The sequence below is a fragment of the Malus sylvestris genome, chromosome 14 (genome assembly GCF_916048215.2).
Source record: "Malus sylvestris chromosome 14, drMalSylv7.2, whole genome shotgun sequence".
Classification (NCBI taxonomy): Eukaryota; Viridiplantae; Streptophyta; class Magnoliopsida; order Rosales; family Rosaceae; genus Malus; species Malus sylvestris.
In genome coordinates, this window is record NC_062273.1 from 27,481,718 (window position 1) to 27,500,986 (window position 19,269).

The window sequence follows — 19,269 nt, forward strand, 5'->3', positions numbered from 1 at the left end:
TGTGGATAACACACCCCTAAAAGTAAGAATAAAAAACCTGTTAATATAGTGAGACGGAGAAAAAAAAATAATAAAAATAATTTGAAAATTTTAAATTTTAACATAAAATAAAAAATAAAATGAATAATCTCTTAATTAACATTTTAATATAAAAATATAATTTTTCCTTAAAATCTCGGACACTAGACACAGAGAGCCACTTTCACCGCACCGTCAACATCACCAAGTTTTTTCCTTTTTTTATTTTTTATATTTTGGTTTTTGTGTTTCTAGAGATCTACCCATGTTTCCTCTTTTTTTCTCACACATTCTCATCCGACTTCTCCTTGCCTCTCTCTTTCTCTCTCTCTCTAACTTCATAAGTAGCTAGATTGCTTTGAGCTCCGCTGTTAACTTACCACACACTACTCTCTCTCTCTCTCTCTCTCTCTCTCTTCAACCATGGCTGCCCTTGCCATTGCAGCTCTGCTTCTCTTAGCCATGGCTGGCCAGTCAAGTAAGAACACATTTATGTATTTTCCATATATTTTTTTTGGTGAAATGGGTATTTTTTTCTCTATACCATATTTCCTATATCTAATGAAGCCAATAAACTATTTTAATTTTTTTTAAATGCCATTTTTCCTTACTAGTAATGCGTTCATTTTTCCTTGTTTGTTTCTAATTTCTAACTTGTATTTATGTTAAAAGATTTCATATTTCTCTTAAAGTTTGCATTTTTGGGGTTTCAAATAAAAAGAAAAAAAGATCTGGTCTTTGGTCTTCCTGCCATATATAAACTCACCCCTTTTAATATTTTGAGAGTCTGATTTATTTATTTCTGGGAATTGTATTTGTGTAGGAGCAAACTGGTGTGTTTGCAAAGATGGAGACCCTGCAGCCCTGCAGAAGGCATTGGACTATGCCTGTGGAGCCGGGGCAGATTGCAACCCCATAAAACCCAATGGAGTTTGCTACAACCCCAACACTATCAAAGCTCACTGCAGCTACGCCGTCAACAGCTACTTCCAGAAGAAGGGCCAATCCACCGGTACTTGTGACTTTTCTGGCGCTGCAACCCCTACTACCTCCGATCCAAGTAAGTCCCTAAATCCTTTTCTTTTGGGTTTAATTTTATTGGCTTTTTGGTTGATTTTTTTGGGTATAAATTAATTAGATTAAAGATTAAAGGTGGTAACTTTTTTTAATTTCATGGTGTTTTTACAGGCTCAAATGGTTGTACCTACCCTGCCAGTGCCAGGTATGGTTAATTTGCACCAATTTTTTTTTATTCTTCGGTTTTTCAAGGGTTTTATTTTATTTTTGTCTATTTATTTTTGTTAATTAGTATTTAGTACTGCTTTAATCTTTTGAATGTCTTCAATTTGGGAGGAGAATTATTTTCCCTCTTAATCTTTTTTCCTTTCCCTTTCCTTGAATTTGAACAGTTACCGTTAGTCACGTCAATATTTTATATTAATTTTTTTTATAAAGATAATATGACAAAAATATTATGTGAGAAGTTGAGGGAAGGAGATGGAAATAGAAGTGAGTAAATCGTCCTCCATCAATTTGATGCCCGACACTCTACAGACAACAGTACTTACTCTCTGGATTTCAAATTTTAGGGGAGGGCAGAAACACTTGATTGTAAAACATAAGTAGAATTGTAGGAAAAAGCACTTTTATTAAAAGACAAAATATGACTTAATGGGACAAAGAGTTACCCTACTCCTCTTAGTCGTTTGACTGTAAAAAACTTGGGTTAATATTTTATTCTGCTGTCTTGTTACATTCCATTAACTGAAGGAGAAATTTTTCAGTATCCGGAACACGGTCTCATACATCTAGTGTCATGTTATAAAAAAATTTCAACTATTTGTTTCGTCAAACTTTTAAGGGACTTTTAATGAAAAGCGGTATTGTTTACTTTAATAAAAAATTATATTTTTACACTAAAAAAATTAAGTCTGTTACTATTTATTTTACTTTTTATTTTGTTCTTATCATTAAAACTTAAAATTTTCAGATTTTTTTTGTTAGTACCGTTGCATTGTTGGAAAAGGACCAATAGGCATCATTGCCTAATGCCTTTATCATTGAAAAAAGGATAAGTTTTTGAACTAATCACTATTTTTATTTTAATACATTCATCATAGAAATGATTTCTTCACGAATTTTTTCTTCCTCTTCACTCCGTCTCCTGATTTTCGTTTGCTTTATTTCATTCAAAGGCGTAAAATAGATACAAGTGTGTGCATAAGAAGAATAACCGAGGTGCGGAAATCATTTTCCTTTCAATATACCTTATAATTATTATCCAACACCCTCCTTTTTCATTTTGCTTTGTTCAGTCTAATTGAGTCTTTTTATGGTTTGACTAGTTTTGTAATTTGCATTATGATTCATGGCTCATTGCCCATATTTTGGTAGTGGAGCTCAGTAAATTTTTCCAAATAATTGGGCATCCAATGCTTTTTTTTACCCCACAAAGGGGAGAAAAGGTTTAGGCCCCGTTTGGGATTGAGGTGATTTTAAAAAAAGCCACTGTGAAAAAAAGCCGAGGGTCATTTTTGTGTTTGGTAAACTGAAAAAAAAAGGCTTATTTTGGAAGCTGCTGTGAGAATAAGCTGAAAATCAAAGGAAAAGCTGAAGCTGCTATTTGCTGCTTTGAAAAAAAGCCAGTTTTTTCAAAGCACACGGAGCTACAGTGCTTCTTTAATGAAAAGGCACACTATCATCCTGCTTTTTTTTCCAAAAGCACTTTCATAAAAAAGTTTACCAAACACTCTACTGACTTTATTTCACAGCCGCTTATTCTCACAGCACAGCCGCTTATTCTCACAGCAGTTTTTTTTCAAAGCACAGCAATACCAAACCAGCCCTTAATCTTGTTGAAAATAAAGGTAAAAGGGGTAAAAAAAAGATGTCACAGAATTACCATCTTGCCCATGGCAAACAAAGACGTTACCTTTTTGGCTTCAGGCGCCGTACACTGCATTTTTCACGTTATGCAATACATTGTCTGATCAGAGTCAAAAATTCAAAAGTAGTGGCCACATACATCTGTGGTAAAAGAGCTTATGTCCTCGTATAGGCTTTGGGATGCTCATTCTTTTGGAGATTTGAGCCTTCTTTTCTGAAGTTTTGTATTCTCGCCGGCCGTGCCTTTTTAATCCCCTCTCCACCATGGTTTAAATTTGCCTAATAAGCTCTGGATGCGGCGTCTCGGCCTAATAATGCAATGCATTGCAATATCATGTGTTTTAATTTTTTTAGAAAAGAAATTAGGAACAATTGTGCATGAGTTTTATGAATCTTATACGCAACACTTGCATGCCCGTCTGGGATGCCAACAGAAATATAGTGCCGAGTGTTTTAACTTCCTCACGCGGCATTGTATTATTGGTGGCATTCTAGATGACGCATGTATAATTGTTCTTTATTTCTCTCCTTTTGCTTTAAACTTTTTACCAGGTTTATGATGCTCTACATTTGATGCATCTCATTCAAACTGTAAAATATTTCAAACATTTTTAATTAGTACTTTACGTAATTTTTTAATTCAAAAGCTTTCCGGAAAGGCCTTTGAATCTTTGATGCTAATGTACTGTAACTGCTTTTGTTTAAAAGTAGTGTGCTCCCTCCTCTCATACGTTAGTGGATTTGGACGCAGTATGCAGATGGGGCCTACCATATTTATATTAGTGGTTAATTAATAATTATCCCCTCTCAAACAATGTTTAGGAGAAATATTTCAATTGGCTGGGAAGACAGGATGATATATCAAGTGTCATAATACAAGTGGAGGGAAAGTTATTTTTCGTAAATGTCCAACTACTTGTATTGTGATACTTGGCGTATCGGGCCTGTGTTCTCGGCATGCTGAAAAATCTCTCCTAAACAAAGTACTTCAACGGAATAGGAAATCAATAGCCTTTAAATCCGCGGTAAGTGACTGATCTTCAATGGAGGATCACATTTTGCTGAAACGGCGTATGTTTATGTGGAAATCTCAAGTGAGTCATAGTTTTCTTCCGAACAATGAAAATAAGGAGTCAATGACGTCAAAGCGACATACTTCTAGGCGTGTCAGTCAGCATAGTTTTGTTGATCAGGCATAAGTTTAAATGAGCTTATATGATTGTACATGCCTAAATATGATCTGGGAATATATTATGTTTTCTTGGGTCATGACAGTGTAGCATGGCATAAAAAGTTCATTGGCGTTCTAGGATTCATACAGCCGACCCCATTTAGTGGAATAAGGCTTTATTGTTGTTGTTGTCTTCGTTATTAAATGCAACTTTGAATAGTTATTCATCTCTGTGAACTAGTTTTTGAATAAAGATTAAAGCTTGCTTTACCAGCATCTCTTAAGGTTGACTGCTTTTGCAATAACATGCTTGTTCCTTTACATCCAATTTCATATGATGGAGATTATCTATCCGGAAGAGTGCTGTGTAGGATCTCCGATGAGCTTTATGCTGCACGGTCTCTGTTCAGGCACTGCATAACCATATGGCATTGTAAATTTTCGTGTAAAATTATTACTTGTTTATCTTCCATGAGTTATTTCGTATTCTCTCATTCTGTATGCTTCACATGATCGTGTGCGTGCAGCTTCGATTCTGGCATTTCTATTTGTTGTGTTTGGTGTGTTAAATATTGCTTTTCTTTGTCCTTCAGCTCCTCAGGCACAACTCCGACAACACCATCTACTGGAACCGGCACAACCCCAAGCACTGGAACTACCCCTACCACCGGCACAACCCCTACCACTGGCACAACCTCTACCACTGGCACTACCCCTACCACCGGCACAACACCTACAGGCGCCACCCCATACACGGCAACTCCTGGAGTACTAGGAGGCACTGGCACGGGAATAGGGCCATCGGGAGCTGGCATCAACACGGACGACAGCGGTGTGATTAGACCTGTTGACACTACTAGCTTGTTTTCTTCTCTCCTAACCCTATTCTTCTCAGGCTTGATGCTTTGGTGGGACTGAAAAGGAATTTAGTGGACGTGAGGAGGAGGAGGTGGGGTAGGATGTGCAAATATGAACATCTTATGGGACATCCTTGCTAGGGTTGGAGGCATCCAAATATAGGCCTCAGTACAGACTTTAGGACAAAACATTCAGAAAGCTCATGTACACGTATGTATACATACATTTATATATATATATATATATATATATATGTGTGTGTGTGTGTGAGTGTGTGCGTGCGCGCGCATAAATACTTTTGTAATGTGGTTCCACCCTGAACACGTAGAAATGGAACTTGACTTCAACTATATTTGGATGCCTTCAACCTTAAAGCTGTATCACATGGATGGAAACAAAATTCATTTGGGCAGGGCTTCGAATTTGGCCATGATTCGTGGTTGTGGGCAATATTTATCGTTGGAGTGGGTCGAATTCACTTCCTACAACTCGTTTTCCGTGATGGTTGAGCGCTCCCGACTTGCCCGCGGCTGAGCCGCCTTACTAGGCCACACCTGTGGTGTATTTTCGATGTAGGCAACAGATCTGTCTAGCGGCGGTGTTGCCCTTGCTATGAAGACGAGCTGATTTGTGGTTGTATTCTTGGATTAAATAATTTTATTGTTTTGTGATTGCTTCGACAACTTGTTGTGGCCTCGCTTGTTTGAGCGACGGCTTTGTGTGGACATTGCGTACCAAATTTGATGTCACTATCGCCTTTGCATTAGATTTGATCACCGGAGAATATGTACCTAATATGGCATCCTCTTGTATTGTTCGGTTCTTCTCTCCTTTATTGTTCGGTTCTTATGAATGAAGTCACTCTACCGTTGCCCTTCAAAACAAAATTCATTTATTTTAATTTTATCAAGTATACATACGAACGTACATTCTTAAATTTATAAGATGATGTATCGTTAATGGGTCATTTGTTGATATTGTCGATTTACGCAGCTAACCTCCATTATATTGAGGTCTCAATCTTAGTAAGAGAGCAGTATAATTTTTATCAAATTTAAGGGCGGAGTATTTTTTGAGCTATATAATTTTCATCAAATCCGGCAATAAAAAAGGCAGTGGACTACATGTAACACTATGCTCGGATGAAGAAATTTTAAAATGACAGAAATTGAAATGACGAGATTTTATTTTCTAGAATTTGTGAATTTTCTTGTTTGATTAATCTAAAAACATAAAGGGAGTTGAATACGAAATTTGTTATTTTTAAGCTCTCAATCATAGAAATTGGGAAATGACACCTATTTACATGAAATTTAAACTTGGAAATTAGAGGTCCCAAATTCCAAATTCTTTTTCCACACGGAAATTCTAAATTTCTATATTTATGAATCCAAACAGAGAAATTGGTGTATGTCAATTTATAAATTCTGACTTTTATCTAAATTTCAAATTTATTTTCCTCATCCAAACATAGTGTAACAGAAAATTTAGCATGTTCCGATAAATCACACACACAAATTTTAACCGTTAAAACTGAACTTTTAGCAGTTATAAGTGAGATTTTAACCGTTACATCTTTAATTAGGATAAACAATAAGATACACCGAAGCATATTACAAAAGACTTTTAATTATACAAAGCAACCCAGTACAAGAGAAATAAGACTCAAAAAACACAGTTTAAACAGTTTGAACATCATTACAGACGCTGCAGAAAACACAACAGTTTCCTTACAAGTTCACAACCTATTTTACTCATCCATTTCCTCAATCTTCATCTTCTTCACAGCCTGATCGGCATCACATCCGACTTCTGCCCCATTGCCGCATCCACAAGCCCTCTGTTCTTCTCAACCCTGTACACCAGCCGTCTTCCGCTTGGCGCTCCAAATATTAACACGGTCGAGTTTTCATCTAATTCTTCTCGCACAAGCATCCGTGACAACTCCTTCACCACCTTCTTCTCCAGCCATCTCCTAATAGGTCTGGCACCGTAAACCTGAAAACAAAAAAAGAGTACTTGTTTAGTATTTCATATCACACAGGAGTATGCAGAGAAAAGATTTTTGGATTCGTAAAACCGATACTCACGGGATCATAACTCTCGCCCAGAATGTAATCCAACGCTGCATCGTTGACTGCCATAGCAATGCCCCTCTCGGCCAGTCGGGCTGCAACATCTTTCATTTGCAATCTGGCAACCTTCCTCAGTTGATCGCGAGAGAGAGGGTCAAATACAACAATCTCATCGAGATGGTTCAGCAGCTCAGGCCTAAAGTGCCTTCTCACCTATTCAAGAACCAAACTAGTTAAGTATTGAAAGAACGAAGCGATACGCAATCATAATTCAAATTTGGGGTAACCAAAGATGACACCTCTTTCATAACTTCATCGTGAGCAACCTGCATCGAACACTTGCCCATCGAACCGGAGAGGAGATGTTCTGCTCCCAAGTTTGAAGTCATGACGATCACCGTGTTTCTGAAATCAACTGTACGGCCTTGTCCATCGGTAAGTCTTCCATCATCCAAGACTTGCAGGAGTGTGTTGAAAACGGCGGTGTGAGCCTTCTCCACTTCATCAAACAATACAACACTGTAAGGCCTCCGCCTCACGGCCTCCGTGAGTTGCCCGCCTTCATTGCGACCAATATACCTGTAAAATATGAACGAGTCAGAATTCATAATGCAGCAGCGGAGCTCACAAACATGCTCGAGCGAAGAAAACTATGAATGCAATTACCCAGGGGGAGTGTCAATTAAGCGCGAGACAGAATGTTGTTCCATATACTCGGACATGTCAATTCTGACAATCAGATTCTCGTCATCAAAAAGTTGTTCAGCAAGCGCCTTCGCAAGCTCGGTTTTACCGACACCAGTTGGGCCCAAGAAGAGGAATGAACCAGTAGGTTGTTGTGGCCTTCCTAGCCCCGCTCTTGACATTAAAACCGCCTCGGCGACAGCATCAACTGCCTGGTCTTGCCCCACTACTCTCTTATGCAACCTTTCCGCAAGTCCAATTAACCTTTCTTTGTCATTCTGGCCAAGCCGTGTGACAGGTATGCCGGTCCAACGGCTAACCACCTCTGCAATTTGTTCTGGTCCAACCGTCTCTGTCAAAATCAAGTTTTCGGCAGTACTACCTTCATGCTTTGCAATGGTGGTTTCCACTTCCTGAATAGGGCCACAACTCAAGTCAGCAGCTCTAGCCAAATCATATCTTCTTTCGGCCTCTGCTAAAGCTACCAAGAGCTCTTCACGCTTCTGCTTGAGCCTTCGAAGCTCATCAACCCTTTCCTTCTCCTTTCTATACTTCATCACCAGTGGCTGAAGCTTGTCTCTCAGTTCATCAAGCTCTTTTCGCACCTGAGAACAAAATGGCAGGAACAACGAACACTCTCTAAGAACAAAGAAAGACTTCATCAGACAAATACTTTCTAATAACTTATGGATCAAGTAATCACCTCGACAAGACGAGCTTTGCTAGCTTTGTCCTTTTCTTTCTCAAGTGCATGAAGCTCAACTTCCAGCTGCATCCTCTTCCTTTCGAGGTTATCGATTTCTTCAGGTTGGCTGTCAAGTTGGACTCTCACATTCGCACAAGCTTCGTCAACTAGATCAACCGCCTTGTCAGGGAGATGTCGCCCTACAAAACAAAAGGAAAGAGGAAAACTTCAATACCAAGTAATTTTTTACAGAACGTTGATTTCAAAATTGAAAGCTTACAAATCCCTAAACATAGAAAATAGACCACAATTGTTAGCTATTTCTAATGCAGAGTAAATTGTAGCAATGATCTCTCAACTAAAAATTCATTACCATTGGTTCCTCAACTTATCAAAATGTGTAGCTATAGTCATTTTCATCAATTTCGTCAAAATTTTGTCAAAATAAGTTACGTTGGAATAACCATTTATATAATTAGGGTCCCTCAACTCATTAAAGTGTAATTATGGTCATTTTCGTCAACTACGTCAAAATTTTTGTCAAAATGAGTTATGTTGGAAGGACCATTGCTACAATTAGGTTAGAGTTAAGAGATCATTTCTTCAGTTGAATTAAAGTTGAGGGACCAATGGTAATGAATTTTTAGTTGAGGGACCATAGCTACACATTTTGATGAGTTGAGGGACCAATGGTAATAGATTTTTAGTTGAGGGACCATTGCTTCAATTCAATTAAAATTAAGAGATCATAGCTACAATTTACTCTCTAATTTATACCTGTGATGTATCGACTCGAAAGCTGTGCAGCAACAACAAGAGTTCTGTCCAGAATCCGAACACAGTGGTGATCCTCATACCTCTCTTTCAAACCTCGAAGGATGCTAATTGTATCCGGACCACTAGGCTCCGCCACATAAACCTGCTGGAACCTTCTCTCAAATGCAGCATCCTTCTCTACATATTTTCTGTACTCCTCAAGAGTTGTTGCGCCAATGTACCGAAGTTGCCCCCGTGCGAGCGTTGGCTTGAACAGGTTGCCTGCATCCATGGATCCTTCCGTCCTTCCGGCGCCAAGAACAAGGTGAATTTCATCAATAAACAGAATCACCTTCCCCTCAGCCTCTTCCACTTCCTTCACAACCGCCTTTAACCGCTCCTCAAACTCCCCTCGATACTTGGCCCCCATATCCAATGCAATAAGCCTTACATCAGCCAGATTACTAGGGACATCCCCGCCAACTATCCTCTGAGCCAGCCCTTCAACCACAGCAGTCTTCCCAACTCCCGGCTCTCCAATTAGAACAGGGTTGTTCTTAGTCCTCCTCGAAAGAATCCTCACCACTCTCCTTATCTCCTCGTCACGGCCAATAACCGGGTCAAGTTTCCCGGCCTGCTCAACAAGGTCCCGTCCATAAGTCTTCAATGCCTGAAATGTAGTATCCCCATAAGCACTCTCCACCTTCTTCCCTTCCTTCCCACGAAGCTTTTCGACTTCAGATTTCATTCTGGCCGTGGCAATGCCGGCTTCCTTCAACAAGTCACCAATCTGGGAATCCTCAAGAAGACTAAAGATCAACTAATCAACGGCCAAGTGTGTGTCCCCTCTTGTCTTCTGCGCTGACTGAGCTCTCCTAATCACTTTGATGAGAGATGAACTGGCTAGGATTTCATCCGGCGGAGGTGACTGAGATGGGAGCTTCTTCAGGGCCTGGTTGAACACCCTCTCCACAGACTTCGGAGTGTCAACACTGCCACCGGCATTGGCAATGGCTTGGTTGAAAATGCCACTGGGATCAGATACCAATGCTGTTGCAAGATGGAGTGGCGTGAACTGCGCGTGGCCAGCATTCATGGCCAGGACATGAGCTCCGGCAATAGTCTCATTGGTCTTGTGGGTAAACTTATCAGGGTTCATTTTCCTTCACCAATTTATGATACCTAACATGCACTGCAAACAACATGGGTGAGATAATAAAAAAAATGGTTCTTTAGATTTAAACCTTGCAATTTTTTAACTCTAGATAAAAATCCATATATATTATAACTTCTAAATAAAACGCAAATTTTCAATATGATGTCATGTTGGATAAAAGATGTCCATGAATTTGTGTTTATTTTCAAAATCATGTCACCAAATCTCTTATACGTTTCTTTTGGACATTTAATTTGTTTAACATATTTTTAATTTTGTGTGAACTACTCCAATCCAAAACCTAAGTAGATCAAATATATACGGACATATATTCTACATTTATGTATACTAATACCATAAAAATAAGTAGGTAAATTAATTTTGTTACAAATTTAAAAAGTAGGCACATCAATTTTCATGTAATTATACAGTAGGTAAATTATTTTCATCAAATTAAACATATTGTTTTCAAAAAATTAATTTTCATAGTAGGTAAATTTTTTCATGTAATTATACAGTTGGTAAATTATTTTCATCAAATTAAACAGTAGATATTGTTTTAAAAAATTATTTTTCATGGTTGGTAAACTATTTTCATGTAATTATATTGTAGGTATAAAATTAAACAATAGATATTGTTTTCATAAAATTAATTTTCATAGTAGATAAATTATTTTCATAAAATTAAACAATAGATATTGTTGAAAATAAACACTAAATTAGGTACATTCAAATTGAAATTTACTGTCAAAATTAAAAAAAATTCCAAAATAATTCATCCATCTAGAACGATATTTCATGGCTACAAGACCTTGCCAAATTCCATGCACGTGATCAATTAAAACAAAATTACAAGAACTTTTCATACTGGCTTAGATGGGGTATATTAGGGAATAGGGATCTGAAAAAAATAAAAACAGACACACAAATTTAATTTGGTAAGTTGCTTAATTAGATCGTAATCATTAGATTTTGTCCGGATAAAAATTATATGATGGGCTAGAGGCTAGAAAAAATGAGTTTGGAGGGGGAAAGTAAAATTTCTCAGCTAAAAAAAAATTGATGCAATCATTGATCATGTCTTCCCAATTTACGAAATTCTTGAACTCCTTCAATTCTTTTTCCGAGATTGAAAAATGACAGAGACTTTACTACTTCAATTAATTCGCTCAAAACCCAAAACCCATATGGAAATCAACTCTAAAAACTCAAATATTCATAGAGAGAGAAGCAAGAGAAATCTTGGACGTACTTTTGAGGAGGAAGCTGAAGCTTTTCTGCAACAATGGCGGGTAAGTACACAATTGCGTTTCAATAATTTGATATGGTATTTCTTTCGGTTGATCGAATCGTTGATTCGTTGTGAGTTTTTTCTGATGGGTGCTTTGGGAGAGTGAATGAGACTTTAAGGAGGAGAAACTCCAATGTACGGGTACCTTAAAAAATTTATTGTGACACATGAATGCGATGGTTCACACACCACATTACTACTTTACAAAAAGATGATGTATAAATTGATGACCAAGAAATGAATGCTGTTTGTATTTTGACAAGAGGTAAAATAGTTAAGGACTTCGTTACAAGTACATATAGTTTTGTATCCATAATATTATTAGCATAAAACGACACAGTGACATAAAGATAAGTTGCTTTCGGTGAAAAAAAAAAAGTTTAGTTTTAGCTACGTATTTTAGAACTCCATTGTATTCACTTTATCCCTGTAACTAAAAAAATGACTACTTTACTTCTTAAAACTCAAAATTTGCTCTACTTAGCTTGTGGACTTTCTATTCTCCCTAAAACTTATAGATTGCTTTCTAAAACATATATATGAGCCAACATTCAATAAGAATATGCCATATGTGCAATAAATTTGATTATGAGTAAACATTCAATAATCAAATAATATTAAGTTTAAAAGAAATTGAAGGGATGAAAAAAATTAGAAAGGAAATTGATTCGCCTGGCTCACTCAAATCAAACCCACACATAAGAAACTATTGTAAGATCCCATATCGCTCAAGGGAGTGATCCTTATATGTATATCACATCCCTACCTAGCACGATGCCTTTTGGGAGCTCACTGACTTCGGAGTTCATAGGAACTCGGAAGTTAAACGAGTAGCGCACGAGAGCACTCCTATGATGGGTGACCCATTGGGAAGTTCTTGTGTGAGTTCCCATAAACAAAACCGTGAGAGCATAGTCGGGGCCCAAAGCGGACAATATCGTACTACGGTGGTGGAGCGGGTCTGGGATGTGACAACTAACATATCTAAGGTAATATGTCACGAATCAAATCGTGTCTGATGGGGCAAAATGCAATGGATTTTGAATTCTAGAGAATAAACTAACCACTTTTGAGTTACAATGAAAATAAAATAATTAAAATAGAGTTCAGAAAAGCATAACTAAAATTAACAAATTACAAGCTTATACCCGCCACACTCGATAGCTGCTGGGTTAGGTCTTAGCATGAGACACGTGGAATCCTATGTGAATCAGCAAGGACCACCTTGCAAGGCTAAATACTCATGGGTGATTGATATTGAAGTAGTACCGTGAGGGAAGGGTGAAAAGAATCTCTATTGGGGAGTGAAATAGAACATGAAACCGTAATCGGCCACATTAAAATTACCTTATGGGAAGGTCCGTTTGATATCCAAAAACTGCTTAGCAACAGTCGGGATTTTTTACCTAATTTAAAATTTGATAATCAAGGAATTTATCTACTCCATCTGACTAGTTCTGGGTTCGAGTCCTGGGCAACCCATTAAAATTAGCATATCAAAATCATGTGTATATAAATCCTTTAAATTCATTTCATTAAAAACTTGTTAAAAACTATACACATCACGAGACGGAGAAAAAAGAAAAGGAAAACTAATGAAAAGTGTCACATCCCAAATCGGCTCTGCCGTAGCACAATATTGTCCTTTTTGGGCCCCGGCCACACCCTCATGGTTTTGTTTCTAGGAACTCATACGAGAACGTCCAAGTGGGTCACCTATCATTGGAATGCTCTCACTCAAACTTGGTTAACTTCGGAGTTCCAATGGAATCCGAAACCAATGAGTTCCTAAAAAGCCTCGTGCTATATGGAGATGGTCATGTATATATAAGGCACATAACCCTCTCTCTGTTGGTCAATGTGGAATGTTACAATCCACCCCTTTAGGAGGACGTTGACACACTTGCACCACACGACAGAGTGACTTTGATACCATTCTATCACATCCCAAACCGGCTCCGCTGTAACACAATATTGTCATTTTTGGGCCTCTGCCACGACCTTACGGCTTTGTTTCTTGGAACTCAGACGAGAACTTCTCAGTGGGTCACCTATCATGGGAACGCTCTTGCCCGAACTTGCTTAACTTCAGAGTTCCGATGGAATACGAAGCCAGTGGGTTTCAAAAATGTCTCATGCTATATGGAGGTGGTCATGTACATATAAGGTACATTATCCCCTCTCCGTTGGTCGATGTGGGATGTTACAAAAAGAGCTTAAAAACTTTGAGTTTTAATCAAAAAGATAAAAATATGTTGTAAGTAAATAGTATTAAGAATGACTTTTTAAAGTAAAAATATCATAATCGTTAAAAATAAACAGTATAAGAATTGTTTTGTTAAAACTCTCAAAAAAGAAAGGCACCCCCAAGCTGACAACATACTGAGCCACTATCACCGCACCGTCAACATCACCAAGTTTTTTACTTTTTTATTTTTTGGTTTTTGAGTTTCTAGAGATATACCCATGTTTCCTTTCTCTCACACACCCTCATCCCACTTCTCCTTGTCTCTCTCTCTCTACCTAACTTCAGCAGTAGCTAGATTGCTTTGAGCTCCACTGTTAACTTACCACACACTACTCTCGCTCTCTCTTTCCCTTCAACCATGGCTGCCCCTGCCCTTGCTTTTGCAGCTCTGCTTCTCTTAGCCATGGCTGGCCAGTTAAGTAAGAACACATTTATGTATTTTCCATATATTTTTTTTTTGGTGAAATGGGTATTTGTCTCTACCATATTTCCTATATTTTACTTATCTAATGAAGCCAATAAACCATTTTAGTTTTTTTTTTTTAAATGCCAATTTCCCTTGCTAGTAATGTGTTCATTTTTCCTTCTAACTTGTATTTATGTTAAAGATTTCATATTTCTCTTAAAGTTTTCATTTTTGGGGTTTCAATTAAAAAGAAAAAAAGATCTGATCTTTGGTCTTCCTACCATATATAAACTCACCCCTTTTAATATTTTGAGAGTCTGATTTATTTATTTATTTGTGGGAAATATGTTTATGTAGGAGCAAACTGGTGTGTTTGCAAAGATGGAGACCCTGCAGCCCTGCAGAAGGCACTGGACTATGCCTGTGGAGCCGGGGCAGATTGCAACCCCATAAAACCCAATGGAGTTTGCTACAACCCCAACACTATCAAAGCTCACTGCAGCTACGCCGTCAACAGCTTTTTCCAGAAGAAGGGCCAATCCACCGGTACTTGTGACTTTTCTGGCGCTGCAACCCCTACTACCTCCGATCCCAGTAAGTCCCCAGATCCTTCTCTTTTGGGTTTAATTTTATTAGCTTTTTGGTTGATTTTTTTGGGTATAAATTAATTAGATTAAATATTAAAGATTAAAGATTAAAGGTGGTAACTTTTTTTTAATTTCATGGTGTTTTTACAGGCTCAAATGGTTGTACTTACCCTGCCAGTGCCAGGTATGGTTAATTTGCACCATTTTTTATTTTTTCTGATTTTCAAGGGTTTTATTTATTTTTTGTTAATTAGGATTTAGTACTACTTTAATCTTGAATGTCTTCAATTTGATGCCTGACACTCCACAGTCCACAGTACTTACTCTCTGGATTTCAAATTTTAGGGTAGGGCAGAAACACTTGATTATAAAACATAAGTATAACTGTAGGAAAAAGCACTTTTATTAAAAGACAAAATATGACTTGATGGGACAAAGAGTTACCCTACTCCTCTTAGTCATTTGACTGTAAAAAACTTGGGTTAATATTTTATTCTGCTGCCTTGTTACATTCCATCAACTGAAGGGGAAAATTTTCACTATGGGGAACACGGTTTCATACACCTAGTGACATCTTATAAAAAAATTCTAACTATTTTTACATTTGTCACCGGTGCATTGTTTGAAAAGGGCCAATAGGCATCATTGCCTGTGCCGTTATCATTGAAAAAAGGAGGCTTTTTTGAACTAACTAATCACTATTTTTATTGTAATACATTCATCATAAAAATGATTTCTTCACTCATTTTTTCTTCTTCACTCCGTCTCCTGATTTTTGTTTGCTTTATTTCGTTCAAAGGCCTAAAATAGATACAATTGTGTGCATAAGTAGAATAACGACGTGCGGAAATCATTTTCCTTTCAATATACTTTATAATTATTATCCAACACCCTCCTTTTTCTTTTTGCTTTGTTCAATCTAATTGAGCTCTTTTTATGGTTTGACTAGTATTGTAACGTGCATCATGATTCAGTACTAATTTCCCTTTTTTTGGTAGTGGAGCTCAGTAAATTTTCCCAAATAATTGGGTATCCAATGCTTTATTTTTAAAACATCCCCCACCCCCACCAAAACAAAAAGAAAGGGGGGAAGGTTTAATCTTGTTGAAAAAAAACAGTAAAAGGTCAAAAAAAGTTGTCACAGAATTGCCATCGTGGCCATGGCGAACAAAGACGTTACCTTTTTTGGCTTCAGGCGCCGTACGCTGCATTTTTCACGTTATGCAATACATTGTCTGTCATCAGAGTCAAAAATTCAAAAGTAGTGGGCACAAACATCTGTGGTAAAAGAGCTTTTGTCCTCATATATGCTTTGGGATGCTCAGTCTTTTGGAGATTTGAGCCTTCTTTTTTGAAGTTTTGTATTCTCGACTGCCGTGCCTTTTTAATCCCCACTCCACCACGGTTTAAATTTGCCTCATAAACTCAGGATGCGGTGTCTCATATTAATAATGCAATATCATGTGTTTTAACATTTTTTAGAAAAGAAATTAGGAACAATTGTGCATGAGTTTTATGAATCTTATCCGCGACACTTGCATGGCTGTCTGAGATGCCAACAGAAATACAGTGTCGTGTGTTTTAACTTCCTCACGTGACATTGTATTGTTGTTCCTTATTTCTGGCCTTTTGCTTTAAATTTTTTCCCAGGTTTATGATGGTCTACATTTGATGCATCTCATTCAACAGTAAAATATTTCTAACATTTTTAATTAGTACTTCCGATAATTTTTTTAATTCAAAAGCTTTCCGGAAAGACCTTTGATGCTAATGTACTTTAACTACTTTCGTTTATAAGTAGTGCCGTGCTTTCTCCTCTCATACATTAGTGGATTTGGACGCAGTTTGCAGATGGGGCCTACGATATTTATATTAGTGATTAATTAATAATTATCCCCTCTCAAACAATGTTTAGGAGAAATATTTCAATGGGCCGGGAAGACAGCTTGGTACATCAAGTGTCATAATACAAGTGGAGACAAGATATTTTTTCCTAAGTATTCAACCATTTGTATTGTAATACTTGGTGTATCGGAGCTGTGTTCTTGGCACAATTAAAAATCTCTCCTAAACAAAGTACTTAAATGGAATAGGAAATCAATATCCTTTGAATCCGCAGTGACTGATCTTCAATGGAGGATCACATTTTGCTGAAACGGCGTATGTTTATGTGAAAATCTCAAGTGAGTCATAGTTTTCTTCTTAAAAATGAAAGGAACTCAGTGACGTCGAAGTGACAGACTACTAGGCGTGTCAGTCAGCTCAGTTTTGTTGAACAGGCATAAGTTTAAATCAGCTTACATGATTGTACTACATACCTAAATATGATCCGAAAAAATATTATGTCTTCTTGGGTCGTGACAGTGCAGCATCGCATAAAATGTACATTGTCTTCGTCATCGGATGCAACTTTGAATAGTTATTCATATCTGTGAACTAGTTTCTGGATGAAGATCAAAGCTTGCTTTACCGGCATCTGTCTAAGGTTGACTGCTTTTGCAATATCATGCTTGTTCCTTTACATCCCATTTCATATGATGGAGATTATCTATCCCGAAGAGTGGTTTGTAGGATCTCCGATGAGCTTTATGCTGCACGGTCTCTGTTCAGGCACTGCATAACCATATGGCATCGTAAATTTTCGTGAAAAATTATTACTTGTTTATCTTCCATGAGTTTTATTTTGTATTCTCTCATTCTGTATGCTTCACATGATCGTGTGCGTGCAGCTTCGATTCTGGCATTTCTAATTGTTGTGTTTGGTGTGTTAAATATTGCTTTTCTTTGTCCTTCAGCTCCTCAGGCACAACTTCGACAACACCATCCACTGGAACCGGCACAACCCCAACCACCGGAACTACCCCAACCACCGGCACAACCCCTACCACCGGCACAACCCCTATGACTGGCACAACACCCACAACTGGCACAACACCTACAGGCACCACCCCATACACAGCAACTCCTGGAGTACTAGGAGGCATTGGCACGGGAGTAGGGCCATCGGGAGCTGGCATCAACACGGACGACAGCGGTGTGATTAGACCTATTGACGCTACTAGCTTGTTTTCTTCTCTCCTAACCCTATTCTTCTCAGGCTTGATGCTTTGGTGGGCCTGAAAAGAAATTTAGTGGGCGTGAGGAGTAGGAGGTGGGGTGGGATGTGCAAATATGAACATCTTAGGGGATATCCTTGCTAAGTTTTTTGTATTTTTGTATCTCCATTGCCCTCCTAAAGTTCTAAGTAATTAAGTTATTGTACTATGTGGGAAAAAAGCAGCTGTGGGGAAAAGCAGATGGGCTTTTGATTCCTTTTGGGTGGTGTGAACTGTGAAGCATCTGTCTTTCTGTCTCTGTTTTATTTGTACATTAGTTTAGATCTAATCTGAGAGTGCACTACTAGCTAGTCTCTATTAATTTGATGAGTATTATTGGCACTGTTTTCTTACTTGGTTTTGTTTCATGGGTTTGGTTGTTTTCTTGATTTTTTTAATTATTTTGGGTATTTTCTCACGTTACTTATGATTGGTTTCTTACGTATAACAACCGAGTCGTTTCTCATTGCAAACAAATCACAGATGGACTCGTGTTCATCATCTTTCATTTTGTAAGCAATTTATGCACGTGTTGGATTATTTCGCCTATAAGTAAGAATGACTCGTTACATGTTGGAATCATGCAATGGTCGTCGTTTATTTATGGTGCTCCTGTCAACGAACCGTACTTTCAGTTTCATTTATGTGAATTCGAGTAAACGTTGCCCTCTCCAGTTTGCCACTCATAAAGTTCAAACCAAACCAATGTTTTGACTTTAAGATGTTATTACTTCATCGCGGTGTCGTCAAAGAATTCAATTCCTTGATTTATCTTTAATAAATGTTGTACTTCGTAAATAAGATCTTTTGAGCGTCAAGTATTTTATTTCTTGCACTTACGTACCTGCAAATTCAAAAATATGACATCAATTCCCAAAACCTAAGTGTTGTCTCAAACAAATCTAGAGAAATAGTTTAGGTTATTTTAACCTTTTATTTGTGATACTGCATATTTGTATACTTACTGACAATTGTTGCTATGTGGATACATGTTTTTTCCAAGACGAGACCAAGAAAATTATAACTCGTTAAAATGCAGAATTTATTCATATACATAACTAGTCCCAAGTTGAGAACGAAATTTTTAATGACTTTAAGTAGGTTATTGCCTTACAGAGTATTACTTTAGAGAAATTTTACTATGACTACAATTCAGTCTCGAGCATTGGTAAGTAGGAACCGAATCTTAATTTTCCATATATATAAATTGAGGGGAACACATTATCATGGTGGTCCATTATAATCTGGCGTTGAGTAGACCCTTTAACGTTGAATTAATTTCCCTCACCAACTTCCTGCAAATGGCTAAAATTCCGTCGTCAACAAAATCATCCTTCTGCATCACCAGATGAT

General features: G+C 37.6%; 2 protein-coding genes and 1 long non-coding RNA gene across 7 annotated transcripts; 2 read left to right on the plus strand and 1 right to left on the minus strand.

Moving 5' to 3' along the window:
- Positions 1-284: 284 nt before the first annotated feature.
- On the plus strand, positions 285-18,269 carry LOC126599394 (PLASMODESMATA CALLOSE-BINDING PROTEIN 3-like). Of its 5 annotated transcripts, none has more exons than XM_050265771.1 (5): positions 285-496; positions 842-1,078; positions 1,207-1,240; positions 4,669-5,074; positions 18,023-18,269. In XM_050265771.1, exons 1-4 carry the CDS (start codon positions 442-444, stop codon positions 4,991-4,993), a joined length of 651 nt encoding a protein of 216 aa, XP_050121728.1. In that variant the 5' UTR covers positions 285-441; the 3' UTR covers positions 4,994-5,074; positions 18,023-18,269. The 5 variants fall into 5 exon arrangements, with proteins under 5 accessions (XP_050121728.1, XP_050121729.1, XP_050121727.1 ...); XM_050265769.1 differs by lacking the exons at positions 842-1,078; positions 1,207-1,240; positions 4,669-5,074 and adding exons at positions 14,167-14,247; positions 14,592-14,828; positions 14,972-15,005 and having other exon boundaries at positions 311-417; positions 17,617-18,269; XM_050265772.1 differs by lacking the exon at positions 4,669-5,074 and having other exon boundaries at positions 291-496; positions 17,617-18,269.
- Positions 1,247-3,562, plus strand: LOC126599396 (uncharacterized). The gene is made up of 2 exons (XR_007615105.1): positions 1,247-2,483; positions 2,862-3,562. It is a non-coding gene; the product is annotated as an uncharacterized LOC126599396 (long non-coding RNA).
- On the minus strand, positions 6,489-11,773 carry LOC126599393 (chaperone protein ClpB1-like). The gene is made up of 7 exons (XM_050265767.1): positions 11,542-11,773; positions 9,155-10,325; positions 8,396-8,577; positions 7,675-8,297; positions 7,308-7,587; positions 7,024-7,221; positions 6,489-6,931 (listed from the first exon to the last, which is right to left on the minus strand). Exons 2-7 carry the CDS (start codon positions 9,879-9,881, stop codon positions 6,716-6,718), a joined length of 2,226 nt encoding a protein of 741 aa, XP_050121724.1. The 5' UTR covers positions 9,882-10,325; positions 11,542-11,773; the 3' UTR covers positions 6,489-6,715.
- Positions 18,270-19,269: the final 1,000 nt, after the last annotated feature.

Coding starts and splice junctions, on each gene's coding strand:
- LOC126599394 (XM_050265769.1), top strand. CDS start 14,187: ATGGCTGCCCCTGCCCTTGCTTTTGCAGCTCTGCTTCTCTTAGCCATG. Junction 14,248..14,591: donor AGCCATGGCTGGCCAGTTAA/GTAAGAACACAT, acceptor ATGTTTATGTAG/GAGCAAACTGGTGTGTTTGC. Junction 14,829..14,971: donor CCCTACTACCTCCGATCCCA/GTAAGTCCCCAG, acceptor GTGTTTTTACAG/GCTCAAATGGTTGTACTTAC.
- LOC126599393 (XM_050265767.1), bottom strand. CDS start 9,881: ATGAAATCTGAAGTCGAAAAGCTTCGTGGGAAGGAAGGGAAGAAGGTG. Junction 8,298..8,395: donor GCAAAGCTCGTCTTGTCGAG/GTGATTACTTGA, acceptor TTTTGTTCTCAG/GTGCGAAAAGAGCTTGATGA. Junction 7,588..7,674: donor TTAATTGACACTCCCCCTGG/GTAATTGCATTC, acceptor CATATTTTACAG/GTATATTGGTCGCAATGAAG.